This window comes from Acipenser ruthenus, chromosome 28 (genome assembly GCF_902713425.1).
Source record: "Acipenser ruthenus chromosome 28, fAciRut3.2 maternal haplotype, whole genome shotgun sequence".
Taxonomy (NCBI): Eukaryota; Metazoa; Chordata; class Actinopteri; order Acipenseriformes; family Acipenseridae; genus Acipenser; species Acipenser ruthenus.
This window is the reverse complement of record NC_081216.1, coordinates 5,925,839-5,949,554: the sequence shown is the minus strand read 5'-3', so window position 1 is coordinate 5,949,554 and position 23,716 is coordinate 5,925,839. Positions and strand designations below refer to the sequence as shown.

Here is a 23,716-nt window from a genome sequence, read left to right as displayed (position 1 = left end):
CCCTAACCTTTACAAGTAATTTAAACTACAGCAGACATATTTACATTGAGCCAGACAATGTTAAGAACCAAATGTAACCCAAACCAGCTAGTTAGAAAAATAAAATATTGCAGTATTCTACAATCACATAACTCAAAAGCAGCATTTCTGTATACAGTTTAGTGCAATTCATTACAATGGAGAAAAAAAAAAAAAAAAAAGATTTGCCCTCTCAAACATTCACAAACTTCCAACAGTCAATTAAAAAACCATCAGCATCAAAGCATTGATATGCAGTTTTCAGGTTTTTTTTCCTGCAGTTTTAGATACAACAGCTTAAGCTTAGCTATCAGACAACAAGCTACGGTCCAGTATTCTTTCAGTGTTAGGGATTGTGAGGGAGACATTTACAATAACTAAGGTTAACTAACAGAAATAGAGGACCTATAAAAGGTGAAATATGACCATTGGCAAAGAAGAACGCATGGCTTATCTTTTAATTCTTTTAATTATTATTTTTATTTTTTTTACCACACAGGCTGACTCATAACCATTGCACCAGAGGGTACAAATAGTACCATAGAACATGTCTTTTAGTTTTGTTTCAAGTTGACATTTCCACACTAAGTTCTAAGTTAATGTAATGTGTCAGATGTAACTGGGAAGTTGTGCACCAAGCCAGGAGAATGGCAGTGCTCAATTTGAACATGCAGCTATGTAATCATGTCTTTATTGTTTTCTGAATCAAAGATAACTAACATAAATAACTGCCGCCACTCAAAACATAGAAAGCATGGCTGTTCATTGGCTGCAAATTCCAAAACTCATTGTTTAGCTCATAACCATGCTTTTATCGTAATTCTTCTGTACACCCCTTTGTTACTCTACTGAATTGCAAGGAAACCTGGTACTTACATTTCGTATTTTAAAGATCATTCATTTGAATTTGAAAAAAGGGAAAACACCACACACAGATTACAATTTATACACTTCATTTATTCTCAGAGATTCCTGAATCATGTACACGCTGTTCTAAAAACTCCCAAATCTTTTTTTTTTTTTTTTGCACTAAACAATGCAGGTGAAAAGTAATCAGAATGGTTTAATGCATTAACTCAAGATTTCCCACCCCAGAAGGCAGAGGGATGAATGAGGTAATCTGCGGGCGCAGTTTCAAGGGGACACACATGTGGAGGATTGAAAGATCTGGGATTGCCTCTCCTTACCAACACACATGGAAAGTCTGCAGTCCCTTCATATGGATGTGGGAAAAAAAAAATTCAAACTTGGAGTCTCTGTAAACAATCACTGTGCAATCACTCCACAGCCCTTCCTTCTCTCTTACCTTTCAAAACCCTATTCTAGGCCCTGCCCAGAATCCCATGAATTCAGGAGCTCAGGGACCCTGTTCGTTCAGTTTATATGATCCCCGCCCCCCTTAAACAATTAGGCCCCTGCTGCACAATTGTACTTGGGCTTCCATTCCTGGGTTACGTGATTGTTTCAAAAGTTTAATAAATGCAATCAATCCGAGCACTCCTCGCAGCTTCTAAGATGCCACCTATGGTGAACACAAGCTTTCATGCACTCTCATGCTTTGAACTCGTACACTCAGAAAATATATTTAGACATAAAAGAACCCTGGTTTGATTAAGGAGCTGTGCTCTCTTCTTACTGGTAAGAGCTGGCGGTTCTCTACAATGACAAGGCGGGAGTTCTGTCTCAAGCTCTGATTGAATGGGACTCGATTGACGTGGGCTGAAAGCGAAGATCTGCTTGAGCCGAGCCTGAGGGGACTCTCGCCGAGTTGCCCCCTCTCAGGAGCCATGATTGGGGGGGTGCTGCAGGTCCTGTCCTGAGAAGATGGGGTGCAAGAGGGGGTGAAGGTGCAGGGCAGCAGCAGCGGCAGCAGCTGCTGTGGGTCGGGGGGCAAACAGGGTGGGGTAGAGGGCAGTGTGGGGGACATGGTGCAGCGCCAGCTGGGTGTGGTGGATAGCTGAGGCTGGGATGATGTGAATGGGGTGGCTGGACAGAAAAGCAGTGTGGTGGGCTGGGATAAGAGAGTGGCCCAGCGGGGACAGGGAGAAGGGGGTTAGGTGGTGCTGTGGGATGTGGTGTACCTGAGCCAGCTGCTGGGGGTGATGGTGGTGGGGGTGTGGGTGGAGGCCGATGGCAGCTGCAGCGGCGGCATGGTGCTGCAGGATGGCATGCTGCACTGTGGTGATGGAGGTAGCGGTAGCTGTGGCTGCTGCAGGCTGCTGGATGTGGATGGGCTGCAGAGCTGGGGCAGGTGCCAGGTTGGCAGCCACTGGGAAGCTCTTGACTTGCTTGGCAAGGAGCTGCTGCTGGATGTGCTGCTGGGCTGCCAGCTGAAGCTTGCTATACTTTTCCATCTCCTCTGGGGTGAAGGTGATGGGCTGGCTCTCCAGGGGTGCCAAAGAGGAGTCCTCTTCTGCTTCTGGCTCCTCTTCCTCCAAGGGTTGGGGAGTGTACCCTGGAAAAAGTTGTAGCTCGGAAGGGAAGGGCTCCAGAGTCAGTACTTTGGCAGGGTCCTGGCAGGGCTCAGAGGGATAGGGCTGGAATAGGTGGCCTGGCTCTGGTTCAGACAGGCAGGCAGAGGCTTCGGCGGGCATCCCCTCCTGGGGGGCTTGTCTGTTCTCCCCAAGCTGTGGAGGGAGCGGCGGAGGAGGGGGGGGGAACTCTCGAATAGGCTCCACAAATACCACCTCCCCAGTAGTCCCATCTGCCTCAGGAATTTCCATCTCTTCTGCCCACTCGGATGCCAGTTCGTCTGGTCGGCGCATTAGAGGCTTTTTGACCACGGGCAGCTTCCCAAACAAAGGAAAAACAGCCTTATTCCCAAGTAATGGAGGGAGCTTTGGGCCAAAGTATCCCTGTGGAGGATCCATGAGTTTGATCCCTGCATTCCCAGATGCTGTAGGACCATCTTCTGGTCCCTTGCGGGCCTGCACTTTCTCTAGCAGCTGCCTGGTGGTCAGTGAGTTCCTCTCTATTACAATGCTTGGTTCAGGGTCGGTCAAAGCTGCTCCTCCTCTTGCTGCTGCTGTCCTCTGAAGAGAGGTGGTGCTGCTGCTGCTAGTCCTGGTCTCCTCCCTCCTTGCTGTGGTGCGGGAGGAGCAGTGCGGGGACTGGGAACGGTATATTTTGGAGCGGTTGAAGTCCCTGCGACGACGCCGCTCAAAAGAGGACTCGTGATGCCGGTTCCCTCCCCTGGAGGACCCCTTGGTGGAGCTGGATGACCGCCGGGACCGGCTGCCTGAACTGTGGCTGTAGCTGCTTTGGCTTCGTTTCCAGCTGTTGCTGCGGCTGCTGCTGCTGCAGGAGCTGCGATGTTGGCTGCGCCTCCGATGGCTACCTCGGCCCCTGCTACTGCTGCGTGAGCAGCTGGACTCTGATGAAGAGTGCTGGCGCCTGTGAGAGCGATGGCAACTGCGTCGGGAGCAGCCATAGTCAGAGTCAGAGGTGGGGGAGTGTTTGGAATGGCACCGCTGCCGTGAGCACTCGCTGTAGTCACTGTAACTGTCCGAGGAGCTGCAGCCCCTGCGCACGCTGTAGCGACTGCTGCGCTCTGAGAAGCGGCCCGAGCTGCTGGAGTCGGAGCAGCTGCCTGACGAGGCTTGCTGGCTGTGGCAACGCCCCCCTCTCCGGGAAGACCTGCTCAGTGAGCGTTCAGAGTCCTCACTGTAGTGCTGGTGCTGCCGCTGTGTCCGCGAGCATGACGATTTCCTGCGGGAGGACTCACAGTCTTCACTTTTGTCTTCCTCACTGCTCCTGTGCCGACTCTGGCTTCTCCTACCCCGACTGGAAGATTGTTTCCGCAGGGAAGAGGAGGAATAGGCCACAGCGGCGGGTTCCGATTTGTGTCGCTTGGCACCATTGTGCTCTTCTGAAGAGCTGGTTGGCTCTGAGCTCTTGGCCTGGTTGCCTCTACTGCTCTCCTCGGTTGCTGTCCTTTGGTGATTATCCTGGAGGAGTCGCTTTCTCTTGCCTTCTTCTGACACCTCTACAGCCTGCAACTCTTGGCTCTCCCTCTCCTCAGATGCCCTGCTTTTGCTTTTTTTCTGTTTGTGCTTCTTCCTCTTCTTGCATTTCTCGTCGGGAGCCTCTTCGCTCTTGCCTACCCCGCTGCCCCTCTCCTTCTGCTTTGATCGCTTGGATGACTTTTTGTGTTTCTTTTTCTTTTTCTGCTTGTGTGACTTCAGGGTTTTGTCTTTCTTTGGGGCTGGGTTTGTTAATGCTGGCTCTGTCTGTCCGTCTCCACTTGCCGCAGCTGTTTGCTCCGGTTTGTTCCCCGTGCCCTCTCCAATATTCCCTGTTGGCTTCTCAGCCTCCAGTCTGGCTTTTTGGCTCGCAGCTTGCTGCTCTCCAGTACAAACTGGGCCAGACTTTTCTGTGGCTAGCTTCCCCCGGCCATTTTTGTTCAGCGAGAGCTTAAAATCAAAGTAGAGAGGATTGCAGCTGTAGGAGAGGGAAGGCTGAGCCCGAGTGAACTCCAGGAGCTCTGATGGCCACTGCAGGGTGGTGCTCTTGTCTTTACTCAGGACTGGAAAGAAAGGGCCAGTGGGCCGACGTGGGCCATCGTTTGGCTCTGCAATAGTCTTCTTGTGTTCCACTGGTTGCTTTTCAGAAGCGGTGACTTTTGGGGAGCCCACTTTCTCTTTTACTTTGACCATGTTGGACCTTGGCTCTGTAGCAGCTGCTCTATTGTGTTCCACTTTGTGCTTGCAATCAGTTCGCTTGTTATCTCCTTGCCGAGTCTCCTTGAGTTTGCTATCCCCTGGTCTGTCTTCCCCCTGTTTGCTGCTGTCCCCTTCCCTGGCATCCTGGGGACACTGACTGTTCTTCTCACTCTCCTCTCCGCAGCTGCTCTGATCAGAAGCCCTCATGAACAGCAGGAACTGAAAGTTGGGCTTGACCCTGCAGTGCGCTGGTGGGATGTAATGGTAATACTGGGGCTCTTGATGAAAAGACGACTCCTCTCTTTTCATCATTATCTTCAGTTTGGAAAGTGTGGAAGCCAGCGCTCCCCCCTCAGAGTATTGCTGTTCCTCCCCCCCCCCATTGGCTGCCTGGGTGCTCAGAGGGCTATCTCTGCCAGGGAGTTTAGGGGGCACTAAGGGGTCGCACCCAGTTTTCTCCTCTTCCTCCTTTTGAGATTCATCTGTCAACACCTCCTCGCCCAGCTCCTTGAAAACCGATGCTGTGGTCTCCAGCTTCACCGGGACCTTCTTGGCAAAGGAGAAGGAGAATCCCACTTTGGGCTGGGGTGTTGAAGAGTTTTTTACAGGCAGAACGCTCACGGTAGTAGTGGCTCCCTGCTTGGGTGAAGCCACACTGACAATCTCACCATAGCTGGGGGTTCCCTTTTCCTCTGCAGGCATCCCCTCACTGGCTCCAGCCAGGACTGGGGTACCATCAGGGTACAGGCTCCCATCTTCACTGCTCTCCTCATCCACTGCCACTGTGGTGGCTTTGAACATGGGACCACTTCCTGGGGCGCTGCAATACAGACAGACAGACATATCAGACTGTAATGAGTGGGCTGAGTTACAGCAACAGACACATCAGACTATATTGAGTGAGTTGGGTTACAGTAACAGGCGTTGTCTTGCACATTATGGACCACCTGTTAAGATCTGAACTGATAATCCCAGGTAGCCATGGCATTTTAAAGCCTAATGCTGTTGCTCAAATATCTTTTTAATAGAATTGGGAAGGTTCTTGAGTCCATCTCCTAGTGCTGTTACTCTTCAGATTGGCTACCAGTCGTATATTTTACCAGAAAGTATCTAAGTAACTACTTAGTTTTTCACAAGCATATGTTTAAAACATGTTAAGGGAGTCAATGTTTTACTTAAATGTTCTGGTAAATTACAGAACACTAGTGGTAGCTTCACAGTATGCAAAACTATGTATTCTAAAAATCCAAGTTTTATCAAATTTGGATAAGTGGTTCTAAAGACATCATTAACCTTTCTAAACCAACCAAGAAGAGGCCTGAATGTCCCTTGATTCCCATACCATTTAGGAAAGTTGTACAAATTTGTGCCAAATGTATGTGGAACATGCGCTGGTGCCTCTATTACATCCCCAGTCATCTAGGATGTGAAAAAAACTATGGCACTCAGGGATTAATAGGGGTGTAACGACACACTAATGTCACGATAAAACTGCTGACCATCGCTGCTTCTGAGGAGGCAGTTGATCAAGAGATCCCCTCTGAGGAGGATGACTCAGATGGCGCAACACCAGTCACACGTTATCAGCTGAGCTTTTGCCACTGATAAAAAGGGCCACGGAAACACTCTCTTTTCCTCTTTGAGGTGCATTCTTCTGGGGTCACCTGGCTACAGCACCTGCTGCTTCACGTTCTTTGGGAACGCTGTACAGCCTGCATGAGGCAGAAAAACTTGGAACAAGCCCCAAAGCTAGTGCTTTTAAATAAAGATGCTACCTGCCTGAATAAGCAGTGCAGGGTTTCTGAAATTATACTTAAAAAGGCTTACTCGGCTGGTGCTTTTGCTGCACGGTTTGGTAAATATAACAACATCTTGGTGACTTACCAGAGCTGTTTGTTGAAGTCTCTTTCACAGACCCACACCACAGCAGCTCGAGGAACTGTGGCTAGTGAATAAGAACCTTCTCCATATTTCAAAATTAAATGGATAGGCAGCGAGTAGGAACCTGGCTGCTTTAGTAGCTGCAAGACGTCAGCTCTGGCTGTCTCAGGACACAGTTTTGGTCCTGTGGTAGATGACATGCTGCAGCGCTCTCATCAGGCGTGGGAGTCTACGAAGGAACTGGTGTGTCTGATGCCAAAGAGGCCACCTCCAGTACGTAGACCCACGCCAAACTGGAGACCGAGGTTCCAGCACCCTCAGAGACCGACACAGCCGGCTTCTGCTAAAGCCAGAGGGGGTTTCCACAACCGACCAGCGGCTGCGCAAAGGGGGAACTTCAATAAGAGCTGCCGTCAAGCGCAAAGGCAAAAGCCTCAGTTTAAGCCTCAGGCAAAGCAGCAGCCCTATTAATTTGCCGCCACAGGCCCAGGGCCCTTTTTTATGGAGTCACCTGGAGTTCTGGTGTCAGTGCACCGCGGGCACTGCTGCAGAAGCTGGCTATTTGCACAGTTCATCCTCTTCATTTGGAAGGTTTTTACTCCAGGTACTTCCTGGTGCCCAAACGGGATGGTGGCCTCAGACCAATCCTCCATCTCAGACAGGTCAACCCATATCTGAGTCGTCAGAGGTTCAAAATGTTAACCATGCAGCAGCTGTTGCAGTCAATAAGGCCAGGCGACTGGTTCACTACGATGGACTTACTTTCACATCCCGATAAAACAGGAAGTACCTCAGGTTCGCTTTCCAAGGGACAGTGTACAAGTTTCGGGTTCTACCGTTCTGCCTCTCTTTAGCCCCCTGTGCATTTTCAAAGTGCATGGAAGCTATTCTGGCCCCATTGAGACTCAAAGGCATCAGAGTGCTCAATTACCTGGACAATTGGCTGTACGAAAGCCAGCTCACACCTTCACAGACAGCCTCCTATTTAGGAGTGTGTCTGGATTCCAGGACCATGTTATCCACTCTGTCGGAAGACAAGAGTGCGGAGAATAGCTGCTTGTCTAAGCTTTTTCAGCTCAGCAAGAAGTTCACAGTAGTGACGTTTCAGCGGCTACTGGGCTTGATGGCAGCAGCTTCCCAGACCCTGCCCTTGGGTCTTCTGCACATGTGCCCTCCCCAAGGCTGGTTCAACACTAAGGTTTTTTTTTAAACCCACATTGAACTGCGGCCGTCTGCTGACAGTGTCTCGACTGGTTTGGTGACTTCAGCACCGGGTCGGTATGGTACGGGCATGGTACCGGGCCAGCACCTTGGTCAGGAACAGAGTGGGTCGGTGACCTTGGTACTGTGTGGTAAGGGTCCACTGGATCGCTGTTACCACTGGTAGCAATGTACAGGGATGCCCACCGGTACAAGCCACTGGCAAAAAGGTCAGTACTCACATGAGAGAAACCTACTTGTTAGAATGAACCAAGAGCCTTCGTAATGGTGATGCTAAAGTTGTCACCAAAACAGCATCAAGATACTGTGGAAGAGATTGCAAGCAACCACAACCGAAGCAAGTATCTTGGTCCTGTGCAGTGCTGCTGTTTGCCCAGCAGCTGCTCTAACTACATGTGTGCCGCAGCACCATGCTGCAGACAGACCTGCACCTAGTCTCTGTAAAAACAGAAAAAAATCAATGAGAAAAACACTTTTCTCAACAAAATACAGTAATTTAACAATTACATAAATAATAAAATACATCTCGTAATTTTAGCCAAAGTCAAAACGAGAAACAAATAACTCCAGCCGGAGCTATTGCAACCTGGGGGGAGAGCACAAAGTCAGCCGACTTATGTTGCTTGATCCCTGGGAAGGAGCGACTCAAGCCGCTGGCCTCCCGCGGGGCACAAGGCCGCAGTGGGACATAACAAACAACAGCAATTATTTTTAGGTCTGTGACCGCAGTGCCTTTATGCCCTCGGGGGCGGGCCATGACTGTGTCACAGGTTCTTGCGAGCAGCTTTGATATATCTTATTTAGGTTTTGGGTCTTTAGAGGTAAACACCCATATGATAATGGTTACATTTCGTACTTGAAAGAACTATTCGGTCAACTACAACAAGCTATGTTGTGCTTTTGGTCTTGTATCATGATACAAATGATTATGATATGATATCCTGTAAATAGATCATCACAATTCATCAATACACAATTAATCATTACACCCCCAATTATAAGAAATAATCAGAAACTGATTAACATCTATCTATCTAACACAGTACACTAATAGTGTCTCTCTGAGAAATCTGTAAATGAAAGAAGGTGATGCAGTAGTTTCTTACCAATCCTGCTGCTTCCTCTGCTCTGCCAGTTCATGCAGTCGCCGCAGTGCTTTCTCCTGCTTCTTCTCATCTCGACGCGATTTCGAGGAAACATTTCGGGCAAATTCACGTTGCTTCAGTTCCTTCAGTCTCTATACAGAGAGAGAGAGAGAGAGAGAGAGAGAGACAGGGTTCCATCTCGGTCACAGCTCTCTCTACACAAACTCCCCTGCGCTTCAGTCACTGCATTTCCAGGGATGGATAATGTGTGTAAAGGTTCTCTAATAAAACAGAGGTTGAAAAGGCTACCTGCAAGTATCTTGGTCCTGTGCAGTGCTGCTGTTAGCCCAGCAGCTAACTATGGTACAGTACAGTGAATCTGACAGGTGAGGTCAGGATGGATTTTAACACAACTGTTAATTTGTATTGTATTATAAATGAAATAGAAAAATGTAAATTTGATTTTACTTATTTAGATTTAACTAAAATATACAGTGCTTAGTGTTATGTACAACAGGTACAGTACACTTAACACACACACACTCAGAAACAGAAAACTCTTGTGTACATACAGCAACACAGCTTCCAATGTACTGAGCTGACTATACCCCGGCCCAGCAATCGGTCCGAATCTCTGACCCAGGCAGCACATGCTTAATGATTATGTCCATCAGAGTCTCCGCAGTCCCTTTACGACATACACGATCACTCCACGCCCAGCACTAACATCATAGATGCCGACCACCCACTTCTAAGGAACTTTATGTCCCATATTAAACTTCCTCTTAGTAATCACTGACTTGTCTATTTGAACAACATATTGAACTCCTCCAAAACGATTTGGTTCCCGTAGGGTAGGGGTACACAACATACAGGCCAGATTAAGGAGGCAGTGGGCTGTAATCATTTTAAAATGATGTATGAAAACCGGCCCACCTGCAGCATATATTACACTTGTTCTGTAACTACTCAACGCAGCCAGGTTCGCTCTCATAATACAAAACATGGGATACAATGCCCTCTAGTGTTCAAATATCTACATTGATTCTATATACCAAAATGTACGTCTCGTTCGTACTGACGTTCTTTGCGTGCATCACAGTGAGAGCCTCAGGAGCTGGAATTGAGTGTGAGGTGTTTAGTGGATTAGTGGCTGTAATTTTTTTCCCTACACAAAAAAAAACACTTAGCAAAAAAAACTGAGCTGATCTGAAAGAAAAAAGGATTTGTTTCGGACAATATATATTGGGTGAGTGAATTCACAAATATATCTCCGTCAAGCCAGATACTGGGAAAAGAGAAAGATTGATCATGTACACCGGCAGTTTACCCAGAGTGGAATCAAAGCTGGGTGTCTACACTTGTCTTGTCTGCCGTGAATGCCTAAAGAATACAATCTCCGTCGTCATTATGAGACAAAACATGCAAACTTCAAAGACTTGCTGGGAGAATTGCAGTTATTAGGCCAGCAAGGTGTTTTTGAACATCAGTTGAATTTGAATCTGCTATGAAAGCAAGTTTCAAAGTTGCTCAGCTCATGGCAAAATTAGGACTCCCCTTCACAGAAAGAAATTTTGTAAGAATGTCTGATGGAAATGTCATGCCGTTTGCAAAGAAAGAATCCTTTAGGTGGTTTGCCTTTCCAGAATGACTACGCAGCAGCATGTAAAAGACATGTGTGACAATAGGTATGATCAGCTAAAAAGCATATGTAATGATTTAGTGTACTTCTTGATGGCTCTTAATGAAAGCACCGATGCCAGTGATACAGCACAACTTTTAATTTTAATTTGTGAAATAACGAGAACATTTGAACTGGCTCTGACATTTTTAATGCATTTAAAATAACAGTAGAATGTTACGTTTGCCCTGGGATAAGCTGATGGGGGTGACTACTGATGTTGCACCGGCTATGACAGATGCGAGTTCAGGGTTCATTGGATGTTTAACACTAGAAGGACCGGAGATATACTCATACCTAGAAGCCCCGCAGCAGTCTTTCCGACGGCTGTATTCAAAACACTGTAAATAGTGTAACAAAAGGAGAAACAGTCTGATGCAATTCTCTTTTTTTTTTCTTTATTGAGTATGTTACATAACATCTGAACAATCGAAGCATATTATATACACTACCGGTCAAAAGGTTTAGAACACCCCCATTTTTCCAGTTTTTATTGAAATTTAAGCAGTTCAAGTCCAGTGAATAACCTGAAATGGTACAAAGGTAAGCGGTAAACTGCCAGAGGTTAAAAAAAAAAGTTTAGGTTACCAAAAACTGAAAAATAATGTACATTTCAGAGTTATACAAAAAGGCCTTTTTCAGGGAACAAGTAATGGGTTAACAACTTACAGCTGTTCTGCAGCAATGGAAGTAAATTAAGCCTTGAAAGTTAATGCTAACAATTCCTACAGGTGTCCCAACTTTTGTTGATTACTTACAAACCCTCTGTCTGTATAAAAGCAGTGTTGGAACAGACTGTGTTACTACACCCTCTTAAGCATTATTTGGACAGTATTGTACTGCAGGAAGTAGTATATTGCTCTCATAATGGCGAGAAAAAGGCAATTAACAAGGGAAGACAGACAGACCATTATAACCCTTAAAAGTGTAGGTCTTTCCTTTAGAGAAATTGCAAAGAAAGCCAAGGTGTCAGTGAGTACAGTTTCCTACACCATCAAAAGGCACTTGGAAACTGGAGGAAACTCTGACAGAAGAGGTCTGGCAGACCCAAAGCCACAACAGAATCAGAAGACAAGTTTCTGAGAGTCAACAGCTTGCGTGATAGGCGGCTCACAGGACAACAGCTTCAAGCACAGCTTAACACTGGTCGAAGTAAGCAAGTCTCAGTTTCAACTATGAAGAGAAAACTTCGAGCTGCAGGTTTGACAGGTCGAGTGGAAGTAAGAAAGCCATTGCTAAGATGGCAAAATAAGAAAAAGAGGCTTGCCTGGGCCATGAAGCACCGCCAGTGGACTACTGAAGATTGGAAGAAGGTCTTATGGACCAATGAATCAAAATTTGAAATCTTCGGTTCATCACGCAGGGTTTTTGTACGCCGTCGAGTAGGCGAAAGGGTGGTTCCTCAGTGTGTGACACCAACTGTCAAACATGGAGGAGGAAGCGTGATGGTCTGGGGCTCTTTTGCTGGATCCAGAGTCGGCGACTTGCACAGAGTGAGTGGCACCCTGAACCAAAACTGCTACCACAGCATTTTGCAGCGCCATGCAATACCCTCTGGTATACGCCTAGTTGGTCAGGGGTTCATCCTACAGCAAGATAATGACCCAAAACATACCTCCAGGCTATGTCAGAACTACCTTAGAAGAAAAGAACAAGACGGTAGGCTTCAAATCATGGAATGGCCAGCACAGTCTCCAGACTTAAACCCCATCGAGCTGGTTTGGGATGAGCTGGACAGAAGGGTGAAAGCAAAGCAACCTACAAGTGCAACACATTTGTGGGAACTTCTGCAACAGTGTTGGAAAGAACTTTCCGAACAATATTTGATTTCCATTGTAGAAAGAATGCCACGAGTGTGTTCGGCTGTTATATCTGCAAAAGGTGGCTACTTTGAGGAGTCAAAAATTTAGATTAAATTTTGTTAAACAAAACGATTCCATGATTTCTTTTTTGTCTCCAATTGTTTATTTGTTCTATGCTTTAATTTCAGAGTACATTGAGACATTAAACTACGTAAATTTCAATAAGAACTGGAAAAATGGAGGTGTTCTAAAACTTTTGACCGGTAGTGTACATATGAACATTTATTTTACAAATCAAAACAAGAAAATGTAAATAAACGGTTTAAACATACATATTTATAAAACTGAAACGACAGCAATACATTTTTAACTTTTCAACAGCAATCGTTTATTATCAGATGAGCAAAAACAACTGAACAACGTAGATAAATACTTAAAAAAAACATTTTACAGAAGCACACAGCACAAGAAGTTATACAAAAAAGTCTAATTTATTTTTCTTTTTTTTCGACAAAAGGGTATTCCTTTACTAAGGCTGTTCACAATCAATACAGATAATGCGCTTCTCCACGCCACCTTTCTGTACAGCTGCCCAAAGTTTTATTTTTATTGCACTTGCCAACCTGGCATTGGCGTATCTCAACGGGGTTGCCAGCTTCAGCTGTGGGTACACGCTTGGCAGTCTCCCTCTGTTCCAAATGCTTCTTGCGAAGTTCTTGTGCTAACTGTAAAATATATTCTCTCCTTGGTAAATTCTTCTCCATGCATTCTTTGTAAAGTACCCAGGAGTTGAGTTCCGCCCCCTTTCTAGCTGGCCGACTACCCTTGAACCCAAGGAAAGAACTGTCAGGCCAGCCCATCCAGGGAACTCTGTTCTCGCTGTTTAGCACCCTCACAGGTCGGGAAGGAGATTTACTACCAAGTATCATTGTATTTCTGTCACACTGACCCTATGGTGGGGAGCCCTCTGACCTGCAGGCACTGCCGGGCCGCTCAGTCTGGGGCTGCTGAGCCCTAGGGCGCCAAGGCACCATTTGTTTCCTGGCTTGAGGAGCTTTTTGGGCAGCAAGCGAACCAGCTCTTTAGTGGACTTGTGTGCCTTTTGGGAGCTCAGCAAAAGTTCGTCCACCGCTGAACCGAACGTGGCCTGGTGTGACCGGGGCATCCAAAAGGGACACTTTGTCCCCATCAGGCACTCGTGCCCGGGAGAGCCAAAGCTGCCGTCGAGCAGCTATCAGTGCTGCGAGGCCTCGCCCAAGAGACTGTCCATTGTATCTGGACAACTGCAGCAGATGGTCAGTGACTAGGCGCAGCTCCTCCAACGTCCGCTGGGGCGGCCTGTGATTCACGGACAGATTCTATACAAGCATCGACTAGTAATCCACCGGGTAGCTAGAGCTTCTGCCACATCAGCAGCCCTGGGAACGTCTGGGAATCGCCGGGGTCGTCGTGGGGTGTCCCCAAGTTGATTGGACCTCGTGCAGAAAGTCCGGGTGGACACGGGGGATCGAGGTCCTTCTAGAGGGAGCTGAGGGCCTGTCAAAAATGGAGCGCTTCGGCTTGGACTCCTCAGGCTACGGCACTTCTAGTGCTGTGGTGGCTCTTTTCAATAAGGCCATGAGCTCTGCGGAGAAGGGGAGGAGAGACGCTAGTGGTTCGTCCTCCTCCAGCTCCTCCAGTTGAAGTTCCTCTAGCTCCTCAGGAGTTCCAGAGGCAGCGAGGGACATGGAATCATCCTACACCCACTGCAATGGCCACTTGCACCACAGGGGGAGCAGGGGCGGGTTGTGCCGGGCATGCCTCAGCCAGCGCCTTCAACATCTGGTTCTGTGCCGAGATGGCTTCCCACATGCGATCCATCTGGGTCTTACTGGCCGGGTCGTCTGGGGAATGGGGGCGGCTAACCTTCTTATGCCTCAGGGGAGAGGACGAAGACGATGAGGCCGACATAGAAGACCGCGAGGAGCTTATGTCTCTGTGCTGTTGTTTGGCGACTGGAGCACGATCCGCCGGCGGGACCTGTGAGAGGAGATCGAGAAAGCTGGTTCTGCAAAGCAATTGTACCTGCACTCGACCGAACGCCTGGTGAGCACTGCACAGGCCCCACAAAAAGAGCGATCCTGGGAAGCCTGTTGAGCATGCTCAGCCCCAAGACACCACATGCTTATCCGGTATGGTACGGTACGGAACGGTGCATGGGTGGTACTGGCAGGGCATAAACAAACTGCGCGTGACCAAGGCAGCAACACAGGGATGCAATGCAAGAACCTGAAAGCGCCTGCTTACAGCTCTCTCCCACTGACAAGCCTTCACAAAGAGGTGCCGAAGTTGCCCGCTATTGTGGGATGGGGAGCAGAGCAAAGCTCTCTAACTGCTGGGCTTGAACCCACAAGTTAGTCTGTGCAACGCGAGAGCTAAACACAGTGCCCATCCAGGAGCGCTGGTTTGCAAGTGAGTCTGATTCCAGACCACTGCGACTGCTTGAGCAATGAGCTGCCCACACAGCACCTGGAATAAAACAGAGAGAAACACAAATAGAACAGTTTCAATCACAAAAAAATATTAAAAACATAGTTTAAATTCACAATACACTTGTAAAAAACAAAACTAATAAAGACTAACAAAACAACAGCCAGAGTTAAGGTAGAAAAAAGAAAATAAATAATATTAATAATACTGTGTCACTGATCTGCAAAGTGCAGGAGCAGGCAAACCCGCTGCTGCTGCTGGCCAAAAGGCCGCGAAGAACAGACTCATGATAAAACACAATTCAATTATTTAAACAATTTCGTGCTTCAGCGGTTTACCCAAGGGGAAATAAAATAATACAAGCTTATCTGACTCCTTCTGGTCGAAGATAGTGAATTTTCACTCTCTCGAACTGCTGAGTCGCTCTCTGTGTAGCAGAAAAGGCTGAATAGAAAATGGCACACAGTTTTGTCTCCTGTGGGGGCGGAGACAGGCGTGCTGACGTCGCGGGTGTAAGACGCAGCTTTGGTAGAGTGTTCAGTTGAATCGGGTATAGTAGGTTAACCCATTGTGTAATGGAACACATTTCGTACTTGAAAGGGAAAGCTTATTATTATGTTTAGCTACCAGGGTTTTAAAACAAATGCATATAGTATGCAATACGTGAGAATGATTTAAAATGTCTTGGTAATATTCTTTACTTCATGAATTTCGGCCCTTGGTGAGTTGGCGTTCTCTGTATCTGGCCCTTCAGAAAATATAGTTCTGCACCCCTCCTGTTAGGGTCTTCCATGAACAGATATCTTGAAAATATTCAACACACTGAATAACAGTCCCTTTCCTAATATCAAGGTGATTCACTGTTAGGTGAAATAAGGGTCTCACAAGCCCAAAACCAGAACAGGTATATAATTTTCTTAAAAGAAACACAGGTATCCTCAAAAAAAAATTGGTCAATGAAATACATTTACGGAACTTTGTACACCAAAAGGCAAACGCGCTTTTATAACTCTTTGTCTTCTCAACACTCATTTCCTTTTGACAGTTTCTCACTGGGCACCACACCTTCCTTCTCAGCAGTCCTTCATTCTGCAAGTCTGAAGGTAATATGCAGTAATATTTGGACCTATATTTCATAAATAAATTCAAAATTTCTGTATTTTCCTCACTTTATTTTTATTAAAATTGCCTATTAAAGGTTAACAACAAATTTGGAAACATTTTCTGTTTTTGTGTGTGAGAGTTGTGGTGCATATTCCCTGAATATGATATTCATACCTGAACGTGTATTAGAAATGTAACTGGGAGGCTTTCCGAGTGGTGCATCTGGTAAAGGCGCTCCACGTGGAGTGCAGGATGGGCCCTATAGCCTGGAGGTTGCCGGTTCGAGTTCAGGCTATTCCAAACAAAATAATTGGGCTTTCCAAATTGGTGAGAAAATGAAAAAAAAAATTGCAGATTCCAAATTTATTAAAAAAAAAAAAAAAGAAATGTAACTGGACTAATTAATGAAATCTCTGTCATGAAGAAAAAGGGCCCCTTTCCTGCAGACATACTGAACTGGATGACCAGGGTGAGGTGGCATCTGGATTCAACTGGATTAGGCTGAAAGGACAGTTGCATTATGTACAGATAAATCACAATGGCAACAAGCATTTTGATGCCAGGAAGACATAAAGCATCTATGTCCCAGTGGAAAAGGACACTAAACATCACACTGTGAGTTTTAAAGAGACACGATACACAAATGACCTCCTGCGAATAGCTACTTAGCAGAGTGAAAAGACTATAAATATTCAAGCAAAAGTAAACAATTTGCGCTCCATATCGATTGCTAAGAAGGTGCTGTCATTCTGCTAAACGAAGCTGCAACTCCTGGACTCTGCCTGAGACCAGGACCCAAGAAGAGAAAGCAAGCTGCAAGTAAGTCAATGACCAAATGCTATGAGTTTGAGGCCTGGCTGGAGGACTGCTGTAAAACTTAAGAGACTTTTATCAGACAAACCAGTCTGGGTCTGCTGTACACCTAAAGCCACAGCATCCAAAAGTGACTGCCCTGCTACCTGCATAGCTAAAGATTCAGTGAAAAGGACAGAGAGGACGGGAGCTGTTGTTGATCCTATCGGGATTGAAGACTTTGTTGCATAGTTTCTGGATCCTATTGGAGATTGAAGACTTCATTGCTGAGGAGAGCCTTTTATACTGGACACTTAATAGACAGAGTTCCAAACCAGCCAACCAAAAGTCTAAGCTTCAGGGAAACGTTGAGAATTCCAGTTGAATGTTCCTTTCATGGAACTAAATTAATTAATTTTAACACATTCACATAGAATTGAACTATTAATTGTTTAGTTTGCACATCTTGCTTGTGAAACTAATTTTAGTGAAAATGACGTACCTCACATTGTTGTAGAAGAATTTATTTTAAAAGCAAACTTGCTATATCATTAAACCATACCATTAGTAAGCTTAAAGTGATAGTCAAAGATTGTCTGCACCATTTCAGTTTAGGCTGTGTTTGTGTGTGTATTAGCAAGCTACTAGATACGTCACAGCCTGCACGCTGTTGCTGAGTGCTGTGTGTGAGAGTGAGCAAGCCTTATCATATTTCACTTGCCTGCCAGCTGCTTAGCATAGTAGGAGAGCCTTGACTTGTGTTTCTGTATGTAGAAACTAAGAGATTTACTTCCTGACTTTTCTGATTTCTGTTTAATATTTGTGTACTTAATAAAACGACTGTTGATTAAACATCCCTTGTGTTTAGTGTGTGTATGTGTGTTCATAGTAAATCCTCAATCTTGTAACACGTTAATTATTTTTTATAAGAGAAAATCAACCTAGACAAACTCTACATTATCAATTATAGAATTGTTCTTATAGTTAAGTGTACTGTAATCATGTATACTAAGTGAAATGTATTCAATACTGCCCTTCCTTGTGAGCAAACCCTCTATCAACTAACATTTTAAAAAAATACATAATTAAACCACAAGCTGCTCCCTTGAATGTAAAACAGACATTTGCTTATACTCAGATACATTTTCTAAAGATCTGTGTAGAATAAAGTGGTAGCTAAACACAGTACCAAATGCTATTTCACAGTTGCTCAATAAGCCATTGTTCTATCTGCCACATCTGCCATTTTCTGTACTGTTAACAGTTATACAGTGACAAATACCACAGAATGATATTTCACAGTAAATATTTGAGAACCGTGAATAACAGTGTTCAGTCTCATAGTGCACTTGCAGGAGGCATCTGTGGTAACTAACTGAACAATTTAGCACTTGCTTTCTGAGAACAATACCAAATAATAAATATTAACTTCCCATCCATTCCGACTACTCTTAAAACAAACCAATTTCTCAGTTCAAATCCCGGCACTGCAATACAGCTGTGCTCACCTAGAACTGGATCTCAAATCACTGCATTGGTGCTTTTTAAACTTCAACAAGCTGTTTAATTGTATTAAGTCACTGCTTGTGCATGCTGGGGAAAATGGACATCACACAAAATAAAACAGGGAAGCTGCATATTAGCTTGATCCTATATTTAATGGTAGATGTTTAAACTTTTGGTGTATTTAACCCATGTTCATTATGCAAGATATTGTACATGAAAAAAAGAAAAAAGCGAGATCTTTGTAATAAAGTACAAATCCTAGTAAGTATCAGACTTTTCCACCTTATACAGCCTTACTTACCAGCGCAGAAAATATACCTTTAAAGCAACAGCAATGGGGTGGTCTTTGCAGGCTGCTCTTGAGCCTTCACAAAAGGACATTACAAGTGGTCTTTGGCTAGTCTTTACTGACATTGGTAAGTGGCTGGATGTTTTAATGCTTTAAAGCCAGGGTTCTTAAACCTTCCAACGGAGCTATGCTTTTAGAAGAAACTCCCCTAGAGTACCACACTCACACACAGCCCTTACCTGCTGAAACCCAGTGACCGTACTTCTCTGCGTGCTAGGCTTGCTGTGATGAAGTGGTTTCAGAAAACAGGGTTATTGTGTTTTGCAGCAACAAGCAGCAGGTTACAATGTACAAAGCCACAGGACTCTACTGCACCTGTCACTAAGTGTAAGGCAGGGGTTGGATGAAGGGGACTCTGTAAGCTGATGCAAATGCAAAACTCCAGGGAAGCTATAGGGGGCACAAAACAATGTCCATATAGCAGGAAGGAACATTAGGACATTAGGAAGGGGGTCACTATGCAACTACATGCCACTTGTAGGGTTAAATTGTTCGTTCTGCAAAAACCATTAGTTGTTTTAGAGAAAGAAGAATAATCATTATTATTTTAGAACAAATGGTTTAGTTTGGCACAATGCTGTTTACACTGTAACTGGTGTTTTTTTGAAAGGAGATGTTTATGTTCAAAATGAGAAACAATCACCTGGAGAGTGGATATTATTAAATTTGCCATATGGATCTATTCTTGTAAAATGAACAGGCATTTTATCCCTTTCAAAAAATAGGAGTTACAGAAGGGAGTAAACACCCTTGGATACCCTTAATAAAATGTGACACTTTGTGAAGCGCAGAATGTTTTTCTGCATCCTTGTGAGATAGCCCATGTACTACAGCCCTCTGCAAAGTGGACATTGCTTTGAAAGGGTGCAATGGCATCAAACGAGACCAAGGGATTCAAATCACACAAACACAAATACGACTAATTCACTACATGAAGCGGGCAGGAGGGAGGCAGACACACAATACAGCTACAGAAAGGAGTAGATAGAAACTCACTCTGGTGATCTGGACGCCCACATTTTAGAAGGGTTTGCTGGCAATACATCAGCTGAAAATGTTAACATTGCAAAAAAATAAAAGAAATAAATAAAGGAAAAAAATAAGAGTGGAAAAAGAGAAAAATTAAAATTAAGCATTACATGGCAAGCTGTTCCGGCACGCAATCTACACAGACCATTACCCAGAATGGAGAGGGCAGGGGGAGGGGGTCCAAGCAGGGAACAGGAGGTAACGGTATAATGACAAGCACTGAGTAAAAGTTGGCTCCGGACTCCTACCAAGCCTCTCACTGGATGACTGACTCACCATTCTAGCAAAGATCCTTGGAATTATAATCCATGCTGACGTTTCTATTTGTGGAGCTGCAGTCGAGGTATTTTCAATCTTTAGAAAGCCCTTGCTCATGTGTACCAACTCCCCAGTAATGTTCTTGAAGCTGACACCCTGGGATCCTTCAAGAAGCTGCTTGATGAGATTCTGGGATCAATAAGCTACTAACAACCAAACGAGCAAGATGGGCTGAAGGGCCTCCTCTCATTTGTAAACTTTCTTATCTTCTTATGTTCTTATGTTAATTGCAAGAATCCTTTGCTAACATCTCACTGGCAATTTATTTTTTTCTGGAGCTAACTTGGGCATTAACTTTTATGTTCCCTAGTATCTTTATGCACCACTAACTCATGCCTCCTGCCAAATATTACACTGAGCTGCATCAATAACGATTGCAGTGGGTTTATTCCTGCTACCGTGGAAGGGAATATTGTTTAGATGCAAGACATTTGATATATCATCTGTATCAGTAACTGAGCTAAAAGTGTGACTCCATTCATAGATCTGAGCAGGTCTTCTTTACAAGACCACTGGACACCCGATCTCCTGATCGAGGCCATTCACATGGTAAATACATGAGTAGAGGCAAATCAGCGTCAGACCTTCGTAACAATTCCATTGCAATGTTAACATAGTGACTTTAACCTCCATGCAGCATGCATATAACCTTTACAGAACAGTCACGACTGTGAAAGCAAGCAACCACAAGCATACCTTGTAAAGATGCAAGCAATAGGCAAAGAAAGAGTGACATGAAGAGGAAACTTGCAAGGGCTGATATTTTTTATTTTATTTTCTCGTTCTTAAATGCATTGGGTCAATGGCTGGATTGCTATACATGCACTGTTCAATAACTGCTCATACTACAGGTAGATGGGTTGTGGGCAGTTTAAATTGAATGTATTTCAACACAGTGACTTAAGATTCTGATAATACAAGTACAAACAGAAACATAATGTAACCACACTGTAAAGTTGATTAACCCTTGACAAACTGGCGCAAGGGAGTCTGCTTACTGTTCTGTTCACCAGAGTAAAATTTGCCAACTTGTGCAACTAAACATCTGACCGGCTGTAAACAGTCATAATTTAATGCCTTAGTAGAATACAAAGTTAATATGTTATAAAATGGTTTATTTTGTGGTCTAAATTATATCTAGGGCTCTGATTTTCGGTTTTAACCAATAAAACACCCCCGATACAAAAAAAATGAAATTAATGGATAGCTGTGACAAAGTGGTTACTGATTATGAACAAGTGCAGAGGTGATGCAGTGCAGGAATAAACAGACAGAGGTTTGTAATCCAGTATGGAAAATGGTTGTTTTATTTTTGTTTATAATCCAGGTCTGGTGACCAAATAATAAACTCCGGTTATACACAGCGATGCGTAAAACACGGAGAACAGTAACAGGGATTGCAGCCCTAAACAATAAACACAGTATCTCTCCCACAATATACAACCACGGTCACCAGTCCTGGGTGCGTGCTGTAGTGCTCGTGGTGGGTGATACAGGTTAAAGAGTGACAAATAGTGCAGTGCTGTTCAGGGTTCAATGCTGGCCCTTAGCGACGCTCCGGAAAGTGTTAGCCGTCTATAAACACACAAGTAACAATTATAGACAAGCAAACAAAACAAACACTCACGATACTCTCAATACACAGTGCACGGGTCCTTCCGGGTCTATTTCAATACCGAAGCGAAGGAAAAGATTTACAATTTAAACTAGAAAGGAAGGGGGGAGAAAACAAAAAAACAGAAGGGAGACCACATCAAAACAAAGGCAACAACTCAGGTAAGACAACTATTAAATGTATTTATCTTAATGCTAGTAGTCTCAGAAACAAAATGTTAGAACCTGAAGCTACTGCACTAACAAGTAACTACAATGTAATAGGTGTTGCAGAAACTTGGTCGTCTGAGAGTGATGGAGACAAATATAATATTAGTGGGTACACACTGTAAAGGAAAGACAGGCAGGACAGAAGAGGCAGAGGGGTAGCGCTATACATAAGAAATAGTCTTGAAGCCCAGGTGTTAAATCTGGACAAAGAAAAAACAACGCCAAATCAATATGGGTCAGAATAATGGACAAAAATTCAAAGGGCATGATAATAGGAGCATGCTATAGACCGCCAAATTCAGACGCCGAGCAAAATAATCTGTTATACAATGACATTAGAAATGCATGTAGAAAAGGAGAAGCCATACCTTGATTTAGTCTTTTCAAATAACGAAGACAGAATAACTAAAACAGAGGTCAGAGAGCCACTGGCAAACTTAGACCACAACATGGTCTCATTTGAAGTGTTTTTTAAAACCCCAAAAGTAATGACTAAAGCTAAGGTTTACAATTTTAGAAAAGCAAACTATGAATGTATGAAACAGAGACTAACTAGATTGGAGTAAAATACAGAAAACATCCACAGAAAAAGGATGGCTGTTTTTTAAAAATGTAAGAACATAAGAAGAATATAAGAAGAACATAAGAAATTTTACAAACGAGAGGCGGCCATTCAGCCCATCTTGCTCGTTTGGTTGTTAGTAGCTTATTGATCCCAGAATTGATCCAGAATCTCATGTAGTACTAGAGGCGCAAAACAATTACATCCCAAAAGTAGACAAATCTAAATCTAAAACAAAATGGCCAAAATGGTTTAACCCTTTGCGGTGCATTGTCGGACCTGGTCCGACATTGCAATTATTCCTATCCGGTCCATTGTCGGACCCTGTCCGACATCATCAAAAAAACGCAAAAAACGGGTTTCTAGTCGTTTTTTCTCCGGAAAAAGCCGAGAAAGCCATTCAATGGCCGAGTGGGAGCGACAGGAGCTGAGACAAGCCGATAAAAAAAAATAAAAAAAAATGCCGTATCTCATGATTAGTCATACATGCCCCTAGCATTACATAGGGGGCGGTCATAAGCTGAATGGTACTGTATCAGAGCACAGAGACTATCACGGACATTTGCAGAGATTTTTTGAGATGTTATAGTAATAAAATAATGACATGGATTGCATTATTGAGGAATTTGGTGATAAAACGAGTGATCAGGAGATGATCGATCGGTATGTACGACTATTATTATTATTATTATTTATTTATTAGCATATGTGAAAGCGATAGCGAACGAAAGGGTGGGGCGGGGCTGGAGATGCCTAGTGAGTGCTTTGTTGATATGCAGGGCCTTTTAAACCCGTTTGACTGTGAAATAAAAACACTTTTAAACAGTGCGTCTAAAATTAACTGCGCGTGTGAAAATAAATTGGAACTGACGCGCCTGACATGCACTTAATAAATGGACTGCAAAGGGTTAATAGATCAATTAAAAAAAATATTCTGTGAAAAAAGGCACTTTACAGAGCATTTAAAAGGGACCAAAAACAAAGTACACAGAAAGAGTACTTGGAACTGCAAACACAAGTCAAAAAGGAAGTTAGAAAGGCCAAGAGAGATCGAAATCAATATTGCTAAGGGGGCTAAAACCAATTCCAAAATGTTTTTCCAATATTATAACAGCAAGAGGACATTCAAAGAGGAGGTTAAATGTCTAAGAAACACAAATGGCAAAATCATAGACGAAGAAAAAAAAATAAATAAATAAAAAAAAATTAAATGATTACTTTTCACAGGTTTTTACAAAGGAGGACATGGACAACATGCCCCACATGTCGACCTGTTCCTATCCAGTTTTAAATAACTTTAGCATAACAGAGGCAGAAGTATTAAAGGGACTAGGAGCTCTTAAAATAAACAAATCCCCTGGGCCGGATGAGATCCTCCCAATAGTACTCAAAGAAATGAAAGAAGAAGTTATTT

General features: G+C 44.3%; 1 protein-coding gene across 1 annotated transcript in view; it reads right to left on the bottom strand.

Moving 5' to 3' along the window:
* Nucleotides 1–954: 954 nt before the first annotated feature.
* Nucleotides 955–23,716, bottom strand: part of LOC117434970 (G patch domain-containing protein 8-like) — a 47,929-nt gene continuing 25,167 nt past the window's right edge. The window contains exons 7-8 of the mRNA XM_034057732.3: nt 8,888–9,018; nt 955–5,499 (exon numbers count right to left, since the gene is read on the bottom strand). Of these exons, the coding sequence (XP_033913623.3) occupies nt 1,797–5,499; nt 8,888–9,018 (3,834 nt within the window). The 3' untranslated portion in view covers nt 955–1,796. The remainder of the gene's footprint in view (nt 5,500–8,887; nt 9,019–23,716) is intronic.